Source organism: Hippichthys cyanospilos, chromosome 2 (assembly GCF_059441005.1).
Source record: "Hippichthys cyanospilos isolate Australia breed blue-spotted pipefish chromosome 2, RoL_Hcya_1.0, whole genome shotgun sequence".
Lineage (NCBI taxonomy): Eukaryota > Metazoa > Chordata > Actinopteri > Syngnathiformes > Syngnathidae > Hippichthys > Hippichthys cyanospilos.
The window spans coordinates 31,292,044-31,311,088 of record NC_142370.1 but is presented as its reverse complement, the minus strand read 5'-3'; the positions used below and the strand labels follow the sequence as shown (position 1 = coordinate 31,311,088).

The window sequence follows — 19,045 nt, the reverse complement described above, 5'->3', positions numbered from 1 at the left end:
AAAAGGAGTTGAAAAGAATATTATTCACTGAAAAATATTATGGGAAAATAAAGCCTCGTGAATCACTTCTGATACTTGTGATTTTATTTTTGGGAGTCCTCTAGTCTAGATGGTGCTCTTGGTTTAAAACTAAAGCCTGTGCAGTGAAAATTAGTGATGGGCAAACGAAGCCTTATGAAACACTTTTTTATTTCCCTCCAGGTGGGACTCTTGGTTTCTCGATGCAGTGGAAAATTAATGCGTTTGCATTGCACTATCACTTATTTTTAAATGAAAAGCACCATCTAGAGGACTGAAAAACATCTCAATGTGGTTCATGGGGCTTCATTTTCCCATCACTAGTGGAAATGCATTAGATTTCCACTGCATCTGCAAACCATGCGTGCCATCTAGAGGAACAAAAAAAAATATCAAAAGCGGTTCATGAGGCTTCATTTGCCTATGAGTCTTTTTAAAAAAACAGATTTAAGATTTCTACCGTTCACGGCCTGATAATCCATCTTTACTCCCCGTACTCACCATGGGTGCAGTTGTTGTTCCAGTGAGACCCGTCTGCCTGGCCTGTCCCATAGGTCCACCTGCTGTTCCCATTTGCCCAGGTTTGACCTGGCCTTGTCCCACCCCCATGCTTTGTCCTTGGGCTGGGGGCTGTTGTTGAGCACCAGTGGTAGTTGGGGGTCCTTGCTGCCCCGGCCTAGCCGTGGAAGTCTGGGCTTGTTGTTGGAGCTGCGTCCTCTGTCCTGGGACACCATCGTTTTGGGAAACCTGGCCAACCTGTCGCCCGGATCCCGTAGGACCACCTGCGGGGCCTTGTCCTCTCGAAGAGGAGCCTGACCGGGAAGATCCTACATGATGTTTTATATGGAGGGCAAAAAAATAAATAAATTAGATCTTACAAGCCTAATGTTTAATTCTGATGTTATCAAGTTGGTTTTACATCGTAAACAACTGCAAGCAACATGAGAAGCAGATGTGGAAGAGAAAATATCAAAAATAAGAATGAGCCAAAAAAACCCAAGTGAGATTTAATGAGTACATGACAAAGAACAAAGCCTCAATTATGCCCTCAGGGAACACATTCCTCCAAGAGGTTACGGTTGATAGATTTAATTAAAAACTGTTGGTTACCGTAGGGACACTTGACTATAAAAGACCACCAAACTGAATCTAAACAACAGATATTAAAAAATTTGTCAAATATTTGAATAAAACTAAATCAATCTAATGGGAGATTATTGGCTCTAACAAGGTATGGAACTGTAGTAGAATTTAACTTTCACGTATTTTGTCTTAGCCATTGTCAATTATGTTATTGATTTGTACGTCAGGTATACGAATAATCCAAATTTGGGTTTCGGGGAACTTTATTTCTCTTAGAGTACCAAAGATTATATGAGTACAAATCATGTGTATGTATATTTTTTACAACATTATACTGTTATTGGTGTACATTTGTTGTTTCAAACTCCCTCTGCTTGGAGCATACCATATAATCGCGTATATTGCCAGATAGCTTTGTCGAATAATGCATCCATTCAGTGGGTGAAAAAGGTAAGCGGCATGCCGTCTAGTCCACTGACAAATATAAATCAATTAAACTTCATTACAGGACGGACTGCCTAAAACGATAAGATAAATCTGTCCTTCCTTCCTTCCTCACTTCCATCCATCCATCTTGCAGCCATAAACAGGGCGTAAACAGACAAAAACAATGATTCACCCTCACGTTTACACCTATGGGCAATTGCCATTCATTAACTAAACAGAAAATCAGCACTTAGGAACCCTAGTTTAAAAAAAAAAGACAGTAAACAATAAGTAGATAATTCCAGCCATGTACCTGGTGGTTGGCCTTGCATGTCGACTTGTTGCTGCGACTTGCTGCGCGATGAGCGGTGTGGATCCCCTTGCCTTGAAGATCTCTGGCTATGATGGTGGCCAGACGGATCCCGAGAGTAGTCGGACGAGTGGTAGGCCCCAGACCTGGAATCGCCGCGTCTCCCCGACGACGAAGACCTCCCTGAAGTGTCGTGCCTCATGGACGGGTCTTTCGGGTGGCCCTTGGATGACCGAGAGGATCTTGGTTCATCCGCATGACGTGATGAGGACGAGTGCCGACTCGAGCTCCCGTGATGCCGGTGGTCACGGGCGGACGAAGAGTGTCGTCCCCCATGGCCGTAATCATCCTGAGGCCACAGGTCCTCCTCGGGAGGCTCATCATAATCATGATAGGTGTGTTTGACACCATGGCGACTCCTTCCAGACGAGTGACTGCCGCCGTAGTGCCGAGAACTGGAACGCGGCTTCTCAAACCAGTCTGTCTCTTCCTGGCCCAGATGGTAGGCTTTGGAAACCGAAAGCAGATCACAGTCAATCTCCATGTCGTTCGGAGACAGCGGCATGCAGGCTGAGAACAAGAAGGAAGACCACCCACATGCCAAAAGAAAAGAAGAAGACACAGTAAACCAAAATAAGACATTTATATCCATGCAGAGTACAATTTACTTCACTTTCACGGTACAGGACTGTAACTACAGTAGAGAAAAATGAACACTGCAAAAATGTCTGCGGTGTAGGCTATGTTGAACTTATCTTTTCATTACCAGGTATGAGCCAATTGTTATGGGTGAAACCAAGTCCTGAATATGCAACAGTTACATTTGGCTGAGGTTGTCTTTTCGAAATGATAAGACTATTTTGCAGTGCAGTCAGAATTCATAAATGAAAACGTGTATAAAATATCAATGCAAAAAACATACGCTAGATTACGATAAGACCCTGTAAAACAATTTGCATTGGTGACGTGCAAAGAAGACCTTCCAAGGGAATCAGAGTGGTGCGAACGAAGAAAACGACCACGCCGGAGAACCATGCGTGTACTGGACAAACAGATGACCAGACGAACAGGCGGAGGGACGGACAGGCAGGCAGACAGACAGACAGCAGTCCACTGAAATGAGAGCTCCAAGTGACTCTCAGGAAGAAGAAAACATTGGCATGCAACAGCTAGATCTGCCTCATTTTCTTCTCTTTCTCTTTTCTAAGCCTAGCCATTGGGTGGGTGGGGGACGTTTAGATAAAATGGTGGGGGCAGTAGTAGGTAGTGAGACCGTGGGCGCTCAACTCCCACAATTACCTTCACTGTCTGACACAGCACAATGATAATCGTCTATTAAGTATGTATCATCCGACTTGTAGACATGGGTCCGGGGAAGGTCCCGTATGTGGTCTTGCACATCTGGCAGAGAGTGACTGGAACCGTATTGGCCATAATAGTATTGGTATCTACTGCTGCGACTGTCGTATGGGTCGGGACCTAAACTGGATGATCGCCCGGAGCCCATGAATCTCCCCAGGGGACTCAGCGGGCTGTCCTCTTCGGAGTACTGCCTGGTCGGGTGGCGTCCCCGACTATAGCCGGATCGGTACGGGCGGTCGTCCCTCTCATAGGATCTGCTGCGGTACCCAGAGTAGTCTCTGGCCGTGATCTTGTCCATGCCGTAGCCGGTGGAGCGTGAGCGGCCAGTGGAAGTGTAGTAAATCCGCTCATCCTCTTCTCCCGCAGAGCCGAAGTATCGGCCACCGTGGGTGACGCCGCCGCCGCTGTCGTAAGTGCTCCTCTTGAAGCCGTAGTCCTCTATCAGCTGACGTCCTCGGATGTGGGAGGAGGGGTAACCGCCACCAGCCGCAGAAGAATAGGAGGCCAGGTCGGCCTCTACATCCCGAGCCTCCTCAATAGGGGAGAATTTGGAGATTTTCTGCTCCATACTGCCCAGTTTCCTGTGCTTGCTGCGTTTGGTGGACATGACAGCGGGAGCCATAAGGCTCCTGGGGGACGGTGATTTCTGCACCCCAGATCGGAAGCTGCCATGTTTGTAGTCGTAGTCATAGTAATAGGAGGATCCCCCACCCATGCTAGTGCTCACGCTGCTGCTGCCCCCTAGAGGTCCGTGCCTGTAGCTGCTCTTACCCCTGCCATGGTGGTCGTACAATTCGTCCTGCATCGCCGCTTCCTCCTCGGGTGCTCTGCCGTACATGGCGCTGCCAGTTCCGCCACGCGTGGTGCTGCCAACGCTGCTGCTGTGGCCATGGGTGTCGCCTGGGTAGCGCCCCGCGCCGCTGTGATGCATCATGTCCCCTGATGTCGTGCCCAGCCCGTTTTTTGCCGTCAGCTCACTTACATCGTCTATCATCATGTAGTTTCTTGGGATGTTTTGTTCTAAACCAGGAGCCCCGTACATGCCATCTGCTGTACTGTAGGTGGAGGGACTGTCCACAGCATGCCCATAGGCATTGGAAACCGTTGACGTGTACTGTCCATATGAGCTGGCTGTTGTTGCAGTATAGCCATATGCATTGGCAGTGGTTGTGGTGTAATGGCCATATGAGCTAACTGCGGTCGATGTATACTGTCCATATGTACTTGGCGGAACGGTAGAAAACCCACCGTAACTACTGGACACCGTTGCTGAGCCATAGGGGCCATAGTTGGCCATGGTTGTTGTTCCACTGTATTGACCGAACGAGGCGGCTGAACTGGAATAGGCGCCGTCTTGCGCCGTGGTGGTAACCACGACAGTAGGGTTGCTGATTGTCTCGTAATTGGTGGGCATCTTGTGCTCCAGATCAGCCAGCGAAGTTTGCCTGGGCCTGCTTTGATGGACAGTCAAAATATCTGTTTGAGGTTGCCCAGGGTAAGGGGCGCTCTGGCTGGGGTAAGAGGACACAGCACTTGGATAAGGTGAGCTGTGGGTGGGGTATGGGGGCTGACCAGGTGGTGCGGGCCCAAAACCCGTGTGCCCTGGTTGGGGCTGAGGTTGCGGTGCATTTGGCAAGCCAATGTCTGTTTGGGGGTAAGGGGGTTGAGTCTGTGGGTAGGAGTGGGAAGAGTATGAGGTTTGAGATTGGTAGGGTGGTCCCGAAGGATGAACATGACTCTGGAGGGGAGCCGGTTGTGGTAAGGCCTGGGATTGGGACACTGTTGGATATGGAGCCTGGTTGAAGGTTGAGGACTGGAAAGGTAAACTTGATTGGGCTGGTGCTGCCGGTTGGGTTTGGGGGTATTGAGTATGGAAAGATGATGTGGGCGTGTACTGAGCTGCTGTGTTCAGATCGTTGCTGAACTGGCTGAGAGGAGCAGTACTTGGTCTTGTTGTCAACAGTCCATTAGTCTCGTGTGATGCGGCTGCAGCTGCCAACCTCAGGTTGTTCAACTCGCTATCGGACATATAGTCCCGGGCATCGCCCATACACCTCAGATAAGCAATATCCCTCCGCTCTCTCTCCTTGACCAGAGTCTCTTTTCGTTGGTGGATCCCAAGCTCGAGGTATCTCAGCTTGGCATCGATCTCTTTCTCCTCCTCCTCCAGTTCAGCTTGCTGCTTTCTCAGCTTTGTTGATTCTTGCTCCACAGCCTTCAGCTCATGGGTGAGGTCTTTGAGAAGGCTGGCTTTGGCGGCTAGGCCAGACCTGGAGCTGGGCTTGAGGCTGGGCACGGAAGGCAAGTAGACCTGTTGGAAGGCGGGTGTCATCATGGGTAGATGAACCGACGAAGCCGTCTCTTCTGGAGGAGGGCTGGGCAGGGTTCTCTTGACCTTACGCAGCAGCGAGCTCTGATGAAGGGCTGCCAGCTGTAGGATGAAAGAGAAGGTGGGGTGGAAGAGCAGTACAATACGGGGGAGACAAAGACAATAACAAAAATGAAAAGGAGTAAAACAGAAGAAGAGAGTGATTATTAAGATGCCGGGCAAGTTGTTTGGCATTGGGTAAGGGACCAAATGTAAAGGACATAAATGGGCCAAACATGTTGGAAAAGGTAAAAGCGGTGACGTTCAAATTGCAAATCATGGAAAATAGAAAACAAGATTACGGCACAGAGGGCGGAAAATAGAAACAAAATTTCCAAAAACAATATAGTTCAATGTTGTAGGAGCAGAACATGCCGAAAGAAAGAATGTAAAAAACAAATAAATGTCAGGGTGTTGGAGGAATATGGATTGCAACGGTGTGAAATTAGAATTATAAAAACAGATAAATATCACATGAACAGGAAGAAGGGAAACTCGAAGAATAAGTTCAGGAAAATAAATGTAAGGAGACAAGGGAGACGTAGGGACAAGAAGACAAGGACAACAAGGAGGAACAAGAGGTGTTGCGTTAGAAGACATAAGAAGAGCTAATATACCAGGCATAATTGTAAAAGAAAAAAGCTGGAATATTATGTGAAAATAGTGACACATATTATAAATATATCTACATTCATCAGTCGTGAAAGCCTGAATATTTTTGTTTTGAATTCAACAAACCATTGTGGTTCAGATAGCCAATTTATTTTCATTTTATACTTCCACATTACTACTAGTAGACGTTGCGCGCTCGCTCGCAATTTTAAAGTGACTGCTATGTTATTAGGATTATCAAGATAATTGAAGTTATTTTATAAGATGCTGTCAGAACCTTGTCCTGTAATTCGTCCTCTGTCACGGATTAGCTCCAGTTTCTTAGGTTTGCTTGCTTCTCCCTGGGTAATTAATGGTTCGAAAGACTACTTTCTTGTTTAAATGGTCTTTTCTTCAGAAGACATTATTGCAATACATTGATGCAATGCGATGTTGGAGGGCGTTTGACCCTGGGGAAGAGGCTTAGCTTTCGCTGTGTGAAGTGTAATTGCCGTGGCACTACTTTAGCGTTGTAGAAATCTATGCGGGAGTTATAAACGTTTTTTTGCTATCAAAAACATTGTTTTTCTAAATCACATTAATGTGATCCAGGAATACAAATGAGCACAATGTTTTGACACATTTTTCTTCAGGTTAAAATGCTTAAGGTATTGATGTTCCTGAGTTAATATTCCAGATCAATTTACAAGTGTTATTATTTATAGGTTTTTTTTGCAGCAACAAACAGCTGAGTTAGGAAAAAATGTATCTAATTTAAATACGGCTTGACATATTTTTGATTCGCCTTTTCTGTTTCAGACTAACTAATGTATAAACCCTGTAAAAAGTCAAATTAATTATATTATTTTGTCTTTGTTGTTGCTAATGTTAAATAGTATACAATTTTAGGTGACCTAAAATGTGACCTAAATGTGACCTATGAAAACGGGAGTGTACCAATTGGATCGCCAAACTTCAAATGAAAAAGTGTCAAGAGTTAACTAGACATTTTTAAGAAGCTTGTAATTAACTTTAAACATTCTAAGAAGAACGACAGACTGGTTTGCATGTAATAAGGAATGTCAGGCTAAAATTTAGATTCAAAATGGTTGGCCGCCACATTTTTTTAGCTCACCCGAAACTGACCTTCTCTGCAAAAAGTTTGGACACCCCTGGGCTAGGGGGTCGCCTGAAAAAAACACTTCACATCTTTGGAAAAAAAAAGTTGAGAATCAATGGCCTATGACATCACCGGTATTTGAGTGACTTTACCTGGTTCTGGAGTGCTTGTTGTTGATAGAGGGACAGTCTAGCTTTGGTATGCTCATCAGTAGTAGGACTCAGAGATTTGGGATCTGACATGGACCTTTGGGTGCTCTTGATCGGTCTGGGCATGGAGGGATGTCGCTGGGGGGACTCTGCGGTGTATGCTTTCTGCTGAGGTGTGACATGGGCCTTGTTCAGCCTCTCGCTCGATAGGGAATTCTCCAACAGGCGGTGAGGTGATACCGGGGAGACGGGCGAGTAGAGGACCTGTGCGGATTTGGGAATTGTCTGCTGCTGCCGGATGATGCTGGAGACGGACTCATTATGCAGGTGGTTGTGGGGCTGGTAGTTAATGTCGAGCGGGTCGGGACGCCGGCGCTCAAACTTGGCTGCATTTGCTGTGATGTGCTGCTGCTGCTGGCGCTGCTGTGTTGAAATGTCAGCGGAACCGGGCTGTTGGCTTCCGCCGCCGGAGGACGAAGAATACGGGCTCACCGTGGTTGGTATGCTGAGCTGGGGAGCGACAACACCCTGTGACTGGGCTTCCGGGTCAGTCTGGCAGGCTAGCGACTGTCCCTTTTTTGTCCGTTCCGGTCCTGAGATGTAGTGCACAATCTCTACTTTATTCGGGTCTGGTAATGTCACATGGATCGCGGGCGAAACTCTTCCGAGATGCTCCACTTCGGTTTGGCAGGACATTTCCCTGATGGTTTGGACGGCGATACTCGAGGATACCATTTTAGAGGTGCCGGATTTGGGGTCGGATGGAGCCGTGCTCGTGGCGGATCCGCCGCCAGCGGCACTGGATTCGGAGTGTCGAGAGTAACGGGAGCGTCTTCGGCGGACCGGCTGTCCTGTTTCGGCCTTGTCCTCGTCATCGTCTGTCTGAACTGAGCAGTCCACGCTACGACCGCGCCGTCTGGTTCGATGGCGCATCATGTACCTTGTGACGGAGAGAAGAATGTAATAATCGTCGTTATATTTCAGATTGGAAATATTTTCATTGTTCAACCCTTGTGCAGTGCTTCGATCATTTTTTAAATCATTTTCTGTCACATTATTCTCTCAGTATTTTAGCCAAGGGATGGCACACTCCTGGTAGTGTGATAACTAAGTGGTTGTGACAAGTTGAACATGTTATCACATTCTGGGTGAAATTTCAGCTCCCTGGTGAATTCTTTCAATGCTTTGCCTTTGATGTGAATGCCTTTGATGTAAAGATCAAAGGATTGGACAAAATACTGCGTAAGGGTTAAAATAGTTCCCTGGTGTCTGTCATTCTGTCATGCCAAGGATCAAGAATAATCCACTAAAAACAAGCATCTTTACTCAACTGATCCTATTTTACACAATGGTCCCACTGCTTAGCTAGCCCTACTCTACTGCTAGACCAGCTTGTGTTGCTATGACAACCAAGGTAGTGTTCAGGAGTTGCGATGAGGGTGCTGCTACCAGCCCATAGAGTGAGAGAAAAAAAGCAAGCATTCATCATTATAATGGTAATCGTGTGGAAAATTAGATTTGAGGCAACTTGTATGTCCAGGGATATGGAAATGATTCTGCCGTGTTTTTTTGTATTGTCGTTTAAAATATTTAATCGCTCAGTTCAGTTTTGTTAGATTATTGTCTTAACAAGCTGTGCATCGGTTCTATCTCGGGATGCACCAAAATAAAATTGTTTAAAAATATCGATACTCCTTAAAAAAAACAAAAAAAAAAACATTAGATAAGCTTTTTTTTTTTTTTTTAACAAAGTTACTACTGCCAACTAAGATAAATGCTTTTAGAGATGCAGTTGTAACTATTTACCTTCTATTGTTTGTGGGTATAGGCAGTTGCTGTTGCTTTTGTCAATTGTTAAATAACTGGAATATAATACTCAAACAACACATTGCCCATCCGTCCATCACAAACTCAAATGCAAAGTATTGCAGAGTTTGTCAAAGATCAGTGCTCTAGTTCGCTACAGTAGCATCTTTGTTGTTAGCGTTAGCTGTGGCAGCAGTCACTGCTGGGTGCGTTGCATTTATGTGGTAGGCTAAACTTGAGCTGCTTCTGCGGCAAACATCTTATTTCTTACAAAGACCATATCACTCTAATCAGAGGTGCATTTTTTTACGCGTTAAATTGATTATTTAACTGACGGAGAATTCTCACACTCCATTTTCGTGTCTTCCTTCTGTTCCTGAACTTGAGCATAAGAGGAGCCAATAAGTGCCCACTTCGGGGCGTGATTGATCCCAATAACACCTAAGGAAAATTTCGAGTGTCCAATTCTGAGTGTATTGAATTGATTTGAATGAATCTGTAAATCTGACACCTATATATACTGTACCTCTCCTCCCCATCTTCATCATCTGTCTGCACACAACTGTCCACATTCCTGCGAGGAGAAACATGGAAGACCACGCCTTCTCCGTCCAAGCTGTCTCTGCTCAGCCTGGTCATGGAACTGTGTTTCCTCATGTTGCTCTGGTTCTCAACATGTTCCTCATGGCTCCTCAGACACATCTCTGAGGAGGAGTTAGGGAGGGAGCGGGATCCACCTTGATGGTCAGTATAAGGGTGGAGAGGTTGTCCATTCACATCCATCTGCAATAGGAAATCAGATGCGATCATTACCAATCAAAGATTACACAGGCCTGAGTCTTTCCTGAAGATGCCAGATGGATTTTGAAGTATCTGTACAGCCGAGATTTCTCATTGCGCGTTCTCCAACAAATTCTGCAGTTTTTGTTGACTTTCACCTGCAAATTCTGGACGGCGGCTGCTGTTTTCTGTCTTTTCTGCTCGACAAGCTGCTGCTGGAGCTGTTGCTGTAAGGACTGGATCTGGTCGAGCTGGGACTTTTGCTGGGCCAGCTGTTCCCTCTGGACGACAAGTTGCTTCTCGCGTTCTTGTTGCTGCTGTTGTAGAACCTAATTTGCAGAGACAGGAAGTAATGACACATAGGCAGGAGGCAAAAGTGGTTTAGTATTTATGGATGAGTTGTGTGATAATGAGGTTAAGAGGGGTGTTTGATCGGGACACAATGAACCAAAATGACGTATGAAAAAGAGTATAGCAAAAAGCACTCTAGGTTTCTCAGACTTCTGCACATCTGTTTAAAAAAATGATGATCAGCAAAACATTACAAGCTTCCTGAAACATGAATATGGAGCTAATTTGGATGAGTTCGAAGAGGCCTCAATTTCCAAGAATTGCCAGAAAACAAACGCAAATACAACACAAAGTACAGCATCTGCAAGTGTGAGTGCCAGTCATGTAATGCTTGTTAAGAAAATATTCCATGGCGTTTCTTCATTGCATAAATGACAGGCTGTTGCAAATAATAGTGCTTGGGAATTTGCTGCTACTGGAAGCTATGGGATGCAGACACATTCTCTTGCTGGTTTTTATATCAAAGCAAAGCTTCCACACCTGTTTAACAGAGTTAACTTGAAAGATTTTCAACTGCTTGTTCTATTAAAAAAAAGAAGACAGTCATTATGTTAGCTCTTCTGTCAATTTAGCACAGCAAGAAGATTCGTAGAGTGTGTGTGTGTGTGTGTTGGGGGGTTACTAAAGCCAGTTAACTAGTGATAATAAAAGATTATTTCACCATTGTCTGTTTTTTTTTAAACGTTTAAAATGATTTACAGCACATGGACCACTTTAAAACCACACCATATCACTTTAAATGATATAGATCTGAAGGATACTGTATAAGTATGTACATCCTCAGGGGAGAATTATAAACATACAGAGGATATGACAGCCCAGCAATCCAAGTTATGACATAAAAAACAATACAGTATTCAGTTCAGTGTTTCATCTACATTCATTCAGAAGCAGCCATGCAGGTTTATCTTTAAAGAGTAAAATCAGTTTTAATGAGTTTCTACAGACCGCCTGCAATATGCACACTTTGGTTCTTCACATAAAGGCAAAACCCTCTTTTATTAGGTCATATGAAACGATTGAGCTGTTTTGCCAGCTGCTGTTTGTTGCAGACGGTTATTGTTACAGTAAAAAAATATGCAAATATCACATTTGGAGTCACTGTTAATCTTTATGTCATATGAAATCAAGGTATGCAAATTGAGATGACAATACATCTGTAAATATGGTCAGCCAATACCTCCTCAACAAAGTGTGTGACCGAATCCTGTGCGGTACGACAAAGTGAAAAAGTTAGTAGCACCAGTGATACCAATGCAAAAATTTGGTTGGAGCCCTGATATAACTACTGTACTTGTGTTTGATCATTTATTATCACACTAGTGTTTCGCACATTAAGTAAAACACGACTTGTTTGGGCCTGGGGTCGTCAAGCTCCCCAGAAACTCTTTAACTTTAACTTTCAGACATAAAACACCTCAAATCTACATATGTGTTGAACTTCCTGTTTTCCTTATACCTGTTCCTTGATGTTCTGCAGCTCCTGTAATTCTCTCTGGACCAGAATATGTTCCTTCTCTCTGTGCAGCTTCAGCTCAATCCTTTCCCGTTCCAGCTCTTCCTGTAGTCGCAGCTGCCGGATTTTCTCCAGCTCTACACGCTCCCTTTCCATCTGCAGAAGCTGTTCCTGCTGCCGATGCAGCCTTTCTGCCTCAGTTTCACCCTCTTTGTGTACAGCACCAGGAGGCGGGAAGGGAGGAAGGCCCCCCGCTACTGGTAAAATACTGGCAGAAGTTTCTGCAGGGCCGACTGATGTGTAACATTGAGCAGTTGTCGCTTGTGTCTGTTGTTGTAGTTGCTGGCTGTTCAGGTGCGCTTGGGACATGTTTAGTGGTTGGACCTGTGGATCAGATGATGTGACCTCTACAGATAAAGAGGTTACAACAGCACTTTTACCAAGGTAAACTGGTTCATCTTGGACTGTAGAAGTAGCTGCCATGGGAACAGATACCGGGGCACTCGCCGGTGCTAAGGTTGTTATCGCATCTGCAATCGTGGCAGAGGTTGATGTCGTTTGGAGAAGACCCGGTCCAGGGTAGCGGACTGGAGCTTGTCCAGATAAAGACATTCTGGGAGACATAGGTAATCTGGTGAGACTGGAGAGGGGCACCGGTGTCATGTTGGGGGATGGGTAAGGCCTGTAAACCCCTCTCAGTAATGGTCGAAGAACAGATGCAGGCTGAGTGGTGATAGGTAAGGTAGAGGCAATGGGTGTTTGAATGGTGGAGTAGATCATCCCATCCGAGGAGCGAATGGCTGCAGGGTACATGGCTCTAAGGCTGGCCTGTCTGGCGTTGATGAGGTTAGTAAGTGCTTGGTTGTGAGATAGCGGCTTCCCATCCAACCCCAAAAGCAGATTTTGCCTAAGGCCAAGACCGGCTGATAATCTTGAGGCTGCTGGGTTGGTCCCTCTTCCCAGACTACCATACTGCATCAGGTCTGGGTTGCTCCCATAGCGATCCATTGAATTGAGTGCAGCACACATTCGGCTGATCTCTCTGGCAGTTGTGGCGCTGTATTGAGCTAAATTAGCTTCCTGGAAATTGGCAATGTCACGAGCGGAGTAGCCATAGTCTGAATTGATGTTGGACAAGGAATTGTATCGCCGTATAGGTAGTGATGGGGCAGGGAGTTCCCCACCATGGCGCAAATCGGTGTATGAGCCATACTGCATCCCAATATACCCTCCATAGCCATGTTTTACAGCATTTAGATCCATTGCTAATTCTCCATGGCCTTGCAGATGCGGTTCTAGTTTAGAATGGTACGAATGTAGCCCTGCCTCAGCCAGGTTTGTATCAGACATAGAAGGCTGAAGCCTCCCAGGATAAGGCAATGTGTAGGACTTGTGTCCTTCCAGTGGATATTCACGGTATCTTCCTGATTGTCTCTCTTGATCAGAATCATAGGAAAGAGGTGGTGCGGAAGGAGGCCTTATGCCTTCTTTCTCAGAAGTGCCAACACAGCTTCCACCAAAGGGAAGTCTGTATACCACATCACAGCAAGCTGGCTGGTTGTCTGGTTTAATCTGGCCTCCTGAAAGTTCTGCAGCATCCTGGCCTTCCTCTACTTTCACGAGTTGGGTCACTGCTCTGACCTGCTCTTGCCCACCATCTATCTGTACTACCATACTGTGTGGTGTTTTCCCACCTGTAATTATGCCAGGAGGACTGGGCTTTCCTTTCAACTCAATGGGCCCAGTGCCATACATCTCAGGGTTTATGACTGGCGATACAGCACTGACAACAGCGGAGGCAGTGCTAGTCTGGCTGACCAGCAAGTCTTTTTTCAGCAGGGGTGAGATCTGACCAGAAAGGTTGTACCTCGCTAAAACAGATGCCTGTTGTTGTTGGTGTTGCAGATGATGATGTTGCTGCAGCTGCTGTTCAAGAAGCTCTTGTTGCATCTGCAACTTCTCCTGCTGTTTTTGTAGTTCTTTCTGCTGAATACTAAGATCTTCTAGTTTCGCATCAATTTTTGGTATTGATGGGTCGATTGGAGGTGATGGAGGCGGTTTGTTCTGGGAGAAGCACACAGCTGAACCCATTCCCTGACCTAAATCCACTCTATTTTGATAGGGATCGCCATAAACCATTGGTTGTTTGGGCTGGGACATAAACATGGAAGCCGCCACAGTTACACTCACAGTGGTTGGTGTCATGGTCTCCTGGGCATTCAGGTTCATTATCAGTGGCTGCACAATTGTTGACTGTCTGCTCCCCTCTGACCCACCATGGTATTTTCTGCTTTCAGTTGCAAGAGAGGTAAGATCCATTCCTTGATCGGTCATAATGATTGGAGCAGGTTTGGTGGCTGTTCTGAGGTCCACAACGCTCCCACCTTGGATCATATGGCCCTGCTCTACCCTAGAAGTGCCTGGGACTGTAGATATACGACAGAGGGAGATATTATCCATAGAAACAGAACCTCTTGTATAAGTACTGGCCGTGGTAGCCATACTAGTTCCAACATTTACTTTCTCTATTCGTTGTGTTCTGTAAAAGCTGCGTGTAGGTGAATGTTGATAAGGCGGCGTATCTGGAGGGCTACCACATGGTGAATAAGAATCAAATGTGGATTGACGGCTAAATCGTGTGGGTGAAGACAGAGGGGAAGTAGCCGTGTTGACAGTCATTGGACGGGCTGGACTCGCGGGTGGAGAGTACGGCGCATCCTGGGATGAATGCTGTCTATAGAGCCGTGGGGAGACCGACCTATGTGAAGTTTGGGTTCCTTGAGCCATCACTGGAGAGGTAGGCCCGGAGCCTCCCGAGTCCATTCGAAGTGCCGAATTGAAAGTCTGTGTGGAGAACTCAGCAGTAGCCCTTCTAGAGGGGGTGCGGGTGGGACTTTGTGGTGGTGGCGATGGAGAAAGAGGAGGGCTGGTGCTCCTGTAATAAGTTGTATACTTTGGAGAGCGTGGCTCACTGATTCGCTCGTGAGCAGTCGTTGAGCCATCTCGGACCGTCACGCCCCGAGTGTCCCCTACTCTTCTGGTGATGACCTCTCTTTGACTATAGGCTTGGGTAATCTCTGCAATCTTGCTGCATACACTTGAGACTGTCGCTGAAGATGTGCCAGTACTTGTGTGTCTGCTATACATAGAAGACTGGGTGGATGAAATAGTGTTGCCTGTACTCGTTTGAGAAATTGTTACGGCATCTCTAGCGTAAACCCCATAAGCTGCAATTGTAGTGGCGGCTACTGTAGGCGTTATTCCATTTTTTCCCGCTTGGTTTTTTAATCTGTCTTTGTGTCTGTCCTTTGAGGCGAAGTGCTGTGTTACTCTAACGTCAGGGATGCGTCCTCCTGATTCGGCAAAAGAGACAGGAGCAGAGATCTGGGTGGGACTGGTTCCTGGAGACAAAAGGGCATTGCTTTGCTCCAGTAGTTTTGCAAAGGCGGACCCTGTATCGAGAAATTGCTTGTCCGAGTAGGAGCTCTCGAGGTCTACTTGCTCATCGGTAGCCTGCTGCATCTTTGTGATGTTCTGAGAAGTTTGTCGAATCTCTTCATATATATCAGTTTCAATGTCAACCGCACCATTGTCATATCCCGTTTGATCTTGCTCATAGTCATACTCATCATCGTAACCTTGTCCATTAATGTCCTCTTCGTAATACTGACCGTGTCTTACAGGAGATTGTTGCTGCTGTTTCTGTTGCTTTTGAAGCAGCTCCGCCTTTCTCATCATCTCTTCATAAACCTCCTCGGCACTCTTTAAAGGCTTGGAAGTGGATGACGGCGCTACTGTGGTTGTGATCGAGGATTTCTCAATCGGTGAGTAAAGAGACATGAAGGTAGGGAGGTTGTACTCACTGCCTGACTTGTAAAGTTTGGACTCATAGCCCTCAGCTTCCGAGTCCAAACTCTGAGGGGAGTATTCAGAGGCAGAGGAGCGATGGAGTTCCTCCATTTCGGCGGCTTGTCTCAGCTCCTCTGTCGGAGAAGCATCTTCAATAGGTGAAAGATTACTAGGCGGTGTCTTGGATCTTTCTCGACGGCGTTGAGCCCTCAGCTCCTCTTTATCCCGCTTGGTCTTGCGTGCTGTGCTTCTGATTCTCTGTTGTTCGACCTCTCTCATCTTCTCTTGCTCTCTCAGGAGTTCTTCTTCCTCCCTCAGTTCATCTTCTTCTGAAGAGTCTTCAATTGTAGGAAGGAGAGGGCCGTGAGAGCGATGCCGCGCTTTCCTCTGTTGCTTAGCTTCTTCTAACCTTTGTCTCCTGCTGGGGCTGCTGTCACTGTCCTCTTCCATCGATGAGATGGATGTCGGGGACTGGCCCGAGCCGTAAGAAGATGCGGAAGTTGGTGGGAGGGTGGAGGAGTAGTCGCCCCGAGAACGCTCTTCAGGAGAGCCGGTCAGACTTTCCATCTCCAGCTCGGGTTCTCGATCAAGGCTCAAGTCATTTTCATTACTGAGCTCAATGTCGCGGCTGTAGCTGTTGGTGTTATTGAGTTCAATGGTTTTAAAGCGTCTCAGACCACCTTGTGACGCCATCAAATCTTCCTCACCCTCTTCCACTGAGCTTTTGTAGACATCAGTGGAGCTTTTTGTTTCCTCCTCAAAACTGCTAGAGTGGTGCTGTAGGCGACGTTTCTCTTTTGCCGTATCAGATATGATGTGCTTATGGTGGCTTTTCTTTCGCTCATAGCCATATCCTTCATCTTCCTCATCTTCATCTTCCTCCATCTCTTCCTCCTCATCATTTTCTTCATCGGCGCTCATCTCCATTATCTGTCTTCTCATGAACTCCTCATCGGTCATCTCTGTGGGCTCAACTTCCTTTTCCTTCTTTTTCTTTTCCTTCTTGTCCTCTTTCCCTTCTTTCCGTTTACCCTCCCTGTCTCCTCCATCTTCTTCTTCTTCCGCTATGTCTTCAAGTTCCTCATCCGAGTCATATGCATCTGGTGGGATTGACAAAGAGCGTGGCCGCTGCTTCCCTCTGTCATCTAAGTCTCTGTCCCTGTGCTTCCTTCCTCTTCTGTCCGCTTTGTCTTCGGATAGGCTCTTCTCCAGCAAAGGCCTCATGGAGCTTTCCAGTTTCGTAATTTCCGAAGGGCTTGGTGGAGAGCCCCGCCCGCTGATGCCCCTCTCGCTCAATTTCATCTCCTCCTCTTGAATTAGTCCCGTGATTTCGCTGTGGGAGCTGGAGATGCCGTCGGAGGAGTAACCGGTATCACTGAGGCTCTGCGGGCTGCGTGACAAGTCATGCGTGCTGTTGTTTTTGGTTTCCTGAAGAGAGAAACAAAAAGGAAACCTGTAAGGTCTCAGTGGGCTACACTACGCATTAAGTGCTACAGAATACTACGGATATTCACATATCTTATTGCATATTATTCTGAAACCTGTTTGCAAATATTAATCACAATAACTTACCTGCATCACTGTATTGAATCTTTGATAAGATTTTAATTAGATTATTTTATGGCCTCAAACCAAAAATCGCTTTATTTAACCCTTCTGCAGTTTTTTTTGTTGTTTTTTACCATTTTGTGTTCTTCTTCATCAGAGTATTGAAGCCAAGGTAAGGCACACTCCTCGGTAGTGTTCCATTTTGAATTTTGACATTTCGTCACAATCTGGGTGAAATTTCAGATCCCTAGTGTCTTCTTGCAATGATTTCCCTTTAATCCGAAATGCCTTTAATTTCAAGACCAAAGGATCGAACAAACTATCTCACAACAAAAAGTAAAAGGACTAAAAAAAAGGCATCAGTGATGTATGAATATCATGCCAAAGCATGGAATTCTAGCAGCAACTAATGTTTTTATAATGCTTGAAACAATGCAAAACAGTGAGAGCAAGATGTTGCGAATCCTAGGGGGCAAGCAACAATTACATGGTGTGAATCATGATTGTATATGATGACTGATATCACTTTCATCCTTCTATAATGTGACATCACTATATACTGTCGTAATATACAGGCCTCAAATTTTTAACATGTTCAAAGCACCCAGTCCAATGTTTCCATAATATAGAAAACTAAAGTGGTTTGGGAGTCAGGTTTGCAGTGCTTGATGACTTTACCAATCAAAATATCATAAAAAAGTGCACCTGCCTAATAACTAATTGTGGGGAAATAACTTTTTAGCAGTGCATTTCAGAAGCTTCGTGTACTAACACATATACATACACTTTCTGCATTTTAAATGATCCCAAAGCTGCATTATTTCAGTTAACTGCTTGGGTGATTTAATGCTGTATGCATATTCTAAAGTACATCAAATAAACATATATCTGCTGCAGGGTTGGCTGCAGTCAAGAAAGAAAATCCCTGCTTTCTTCTTCCCCATCCCATAGCTAATCCATGACTACCTTGCTGTTTGGCAATGTCAGCATTCTGCCAGAAGGAAATCAATAGCTTGCTTTATAAACAGCTACATAAACTCAATATTGGAAGCTAAAATAACTGAACCGACCCTCAATTCACAGAACGGAAAATACTATCAAGAATATTTGTAGTTTGCATAAAGTATTGTTGAGGGCTGTTCAAGCAGCAGTTTTAAAATAAAAACTACATGAATATCTGACAAAAATATCAGGCCAAAGTTGTTGGCAAAGATAACATTTTTGATTGAGCCAAGGTGCTAAATTCTAAACACATGTAACATGGGTTATTTGTTCCAGAGTTTATGTTTATATTTTATAAGGACATCTCCGCTGATACAATGCACTCTGGTATTTGGTCATCATGCCTATTCTAACAGAGATCTTCATGACAACTTATGACAACCGTTAACGCAAATAGAAAAACAAAGGCAATGTTGTATAAATGTACCCTTAGATACTCTACAGTAGTGACGGGCAAATGAAGCCTCATGAACCACTTTTAATATGTTTTTTGTTCCTCTAGATTAGTGTTTTTCTTTATTTATTTTTTTGCAAAGGACTCCTAGGAAAGAGAAAACATCCCCCAGACCCTTTCTGGGATGCCTACAAAGCCTACAAAAGCCATTTAAATGAACTTTCAGCAAATGTTACCTTTACCTATAACAGCGGTTTATACAGGTTACAGATTATTCTGAATCTGAAAAAAAACTCGCTTAAAATGCAATGGCATAGAAGTTTTTTTTTTTTTTAAAGTCAATCCTTAAACTAGAAACATTTCTGACCCATTGAACCATTTGATGCTGAGAAAAAAAAGGTACAAATAATAATCAATGTACTGTACTGTAAA

At 45.2% G+C, this 19,045-nt stretch overlaps 1 protein-coding gene across 2 annotated transcripts in view; it reads right to left on the bottom strand.

Annotated features, from left to right (window-relative positions):
* bsna (bassoon presynaptic cytomatrix protein a) overlaps positions 1–19,045 on the bottom strand; it is an 88,364-nt gene that overhangs the window by 12,638 nt on the left and 56,681 nt on the right. Inside the window, exons 5-11 of one of the 2 annotated variants that reach the window (XM_088408198.1) lie at positions 11,824–17,097; positions 10,172–10,342; positions 9,760–10,016; positions 7,431–8,367; positions 3,137–5,630; positions 1,841–2,344; positions 520–845 (exon numbers count right to left, since the gene is read on the bottom strand). In XM_088408198.1, coding sequence (XP_088264324.1) covers positions 520–845; positions 1,841–2,344; positions 3,137–5,630; positions 7,431–8,367; positions 9,760–10,016; positions 10,172–10,342; positions 11,824–17,097 — 9,963 coding nt within the window. The remainder of the gene's footprint in view (positions 1–519; positions 846–1,840; positions 2,345–3,136; positions 5,631–7,430; positions 8,368–9,759; positions 10,017–10,171; positions 10,343–11,823; positions 17,098–19,045) is intronic. The other variant, XM_088408199.1, reaches the window with a different exon arrangement.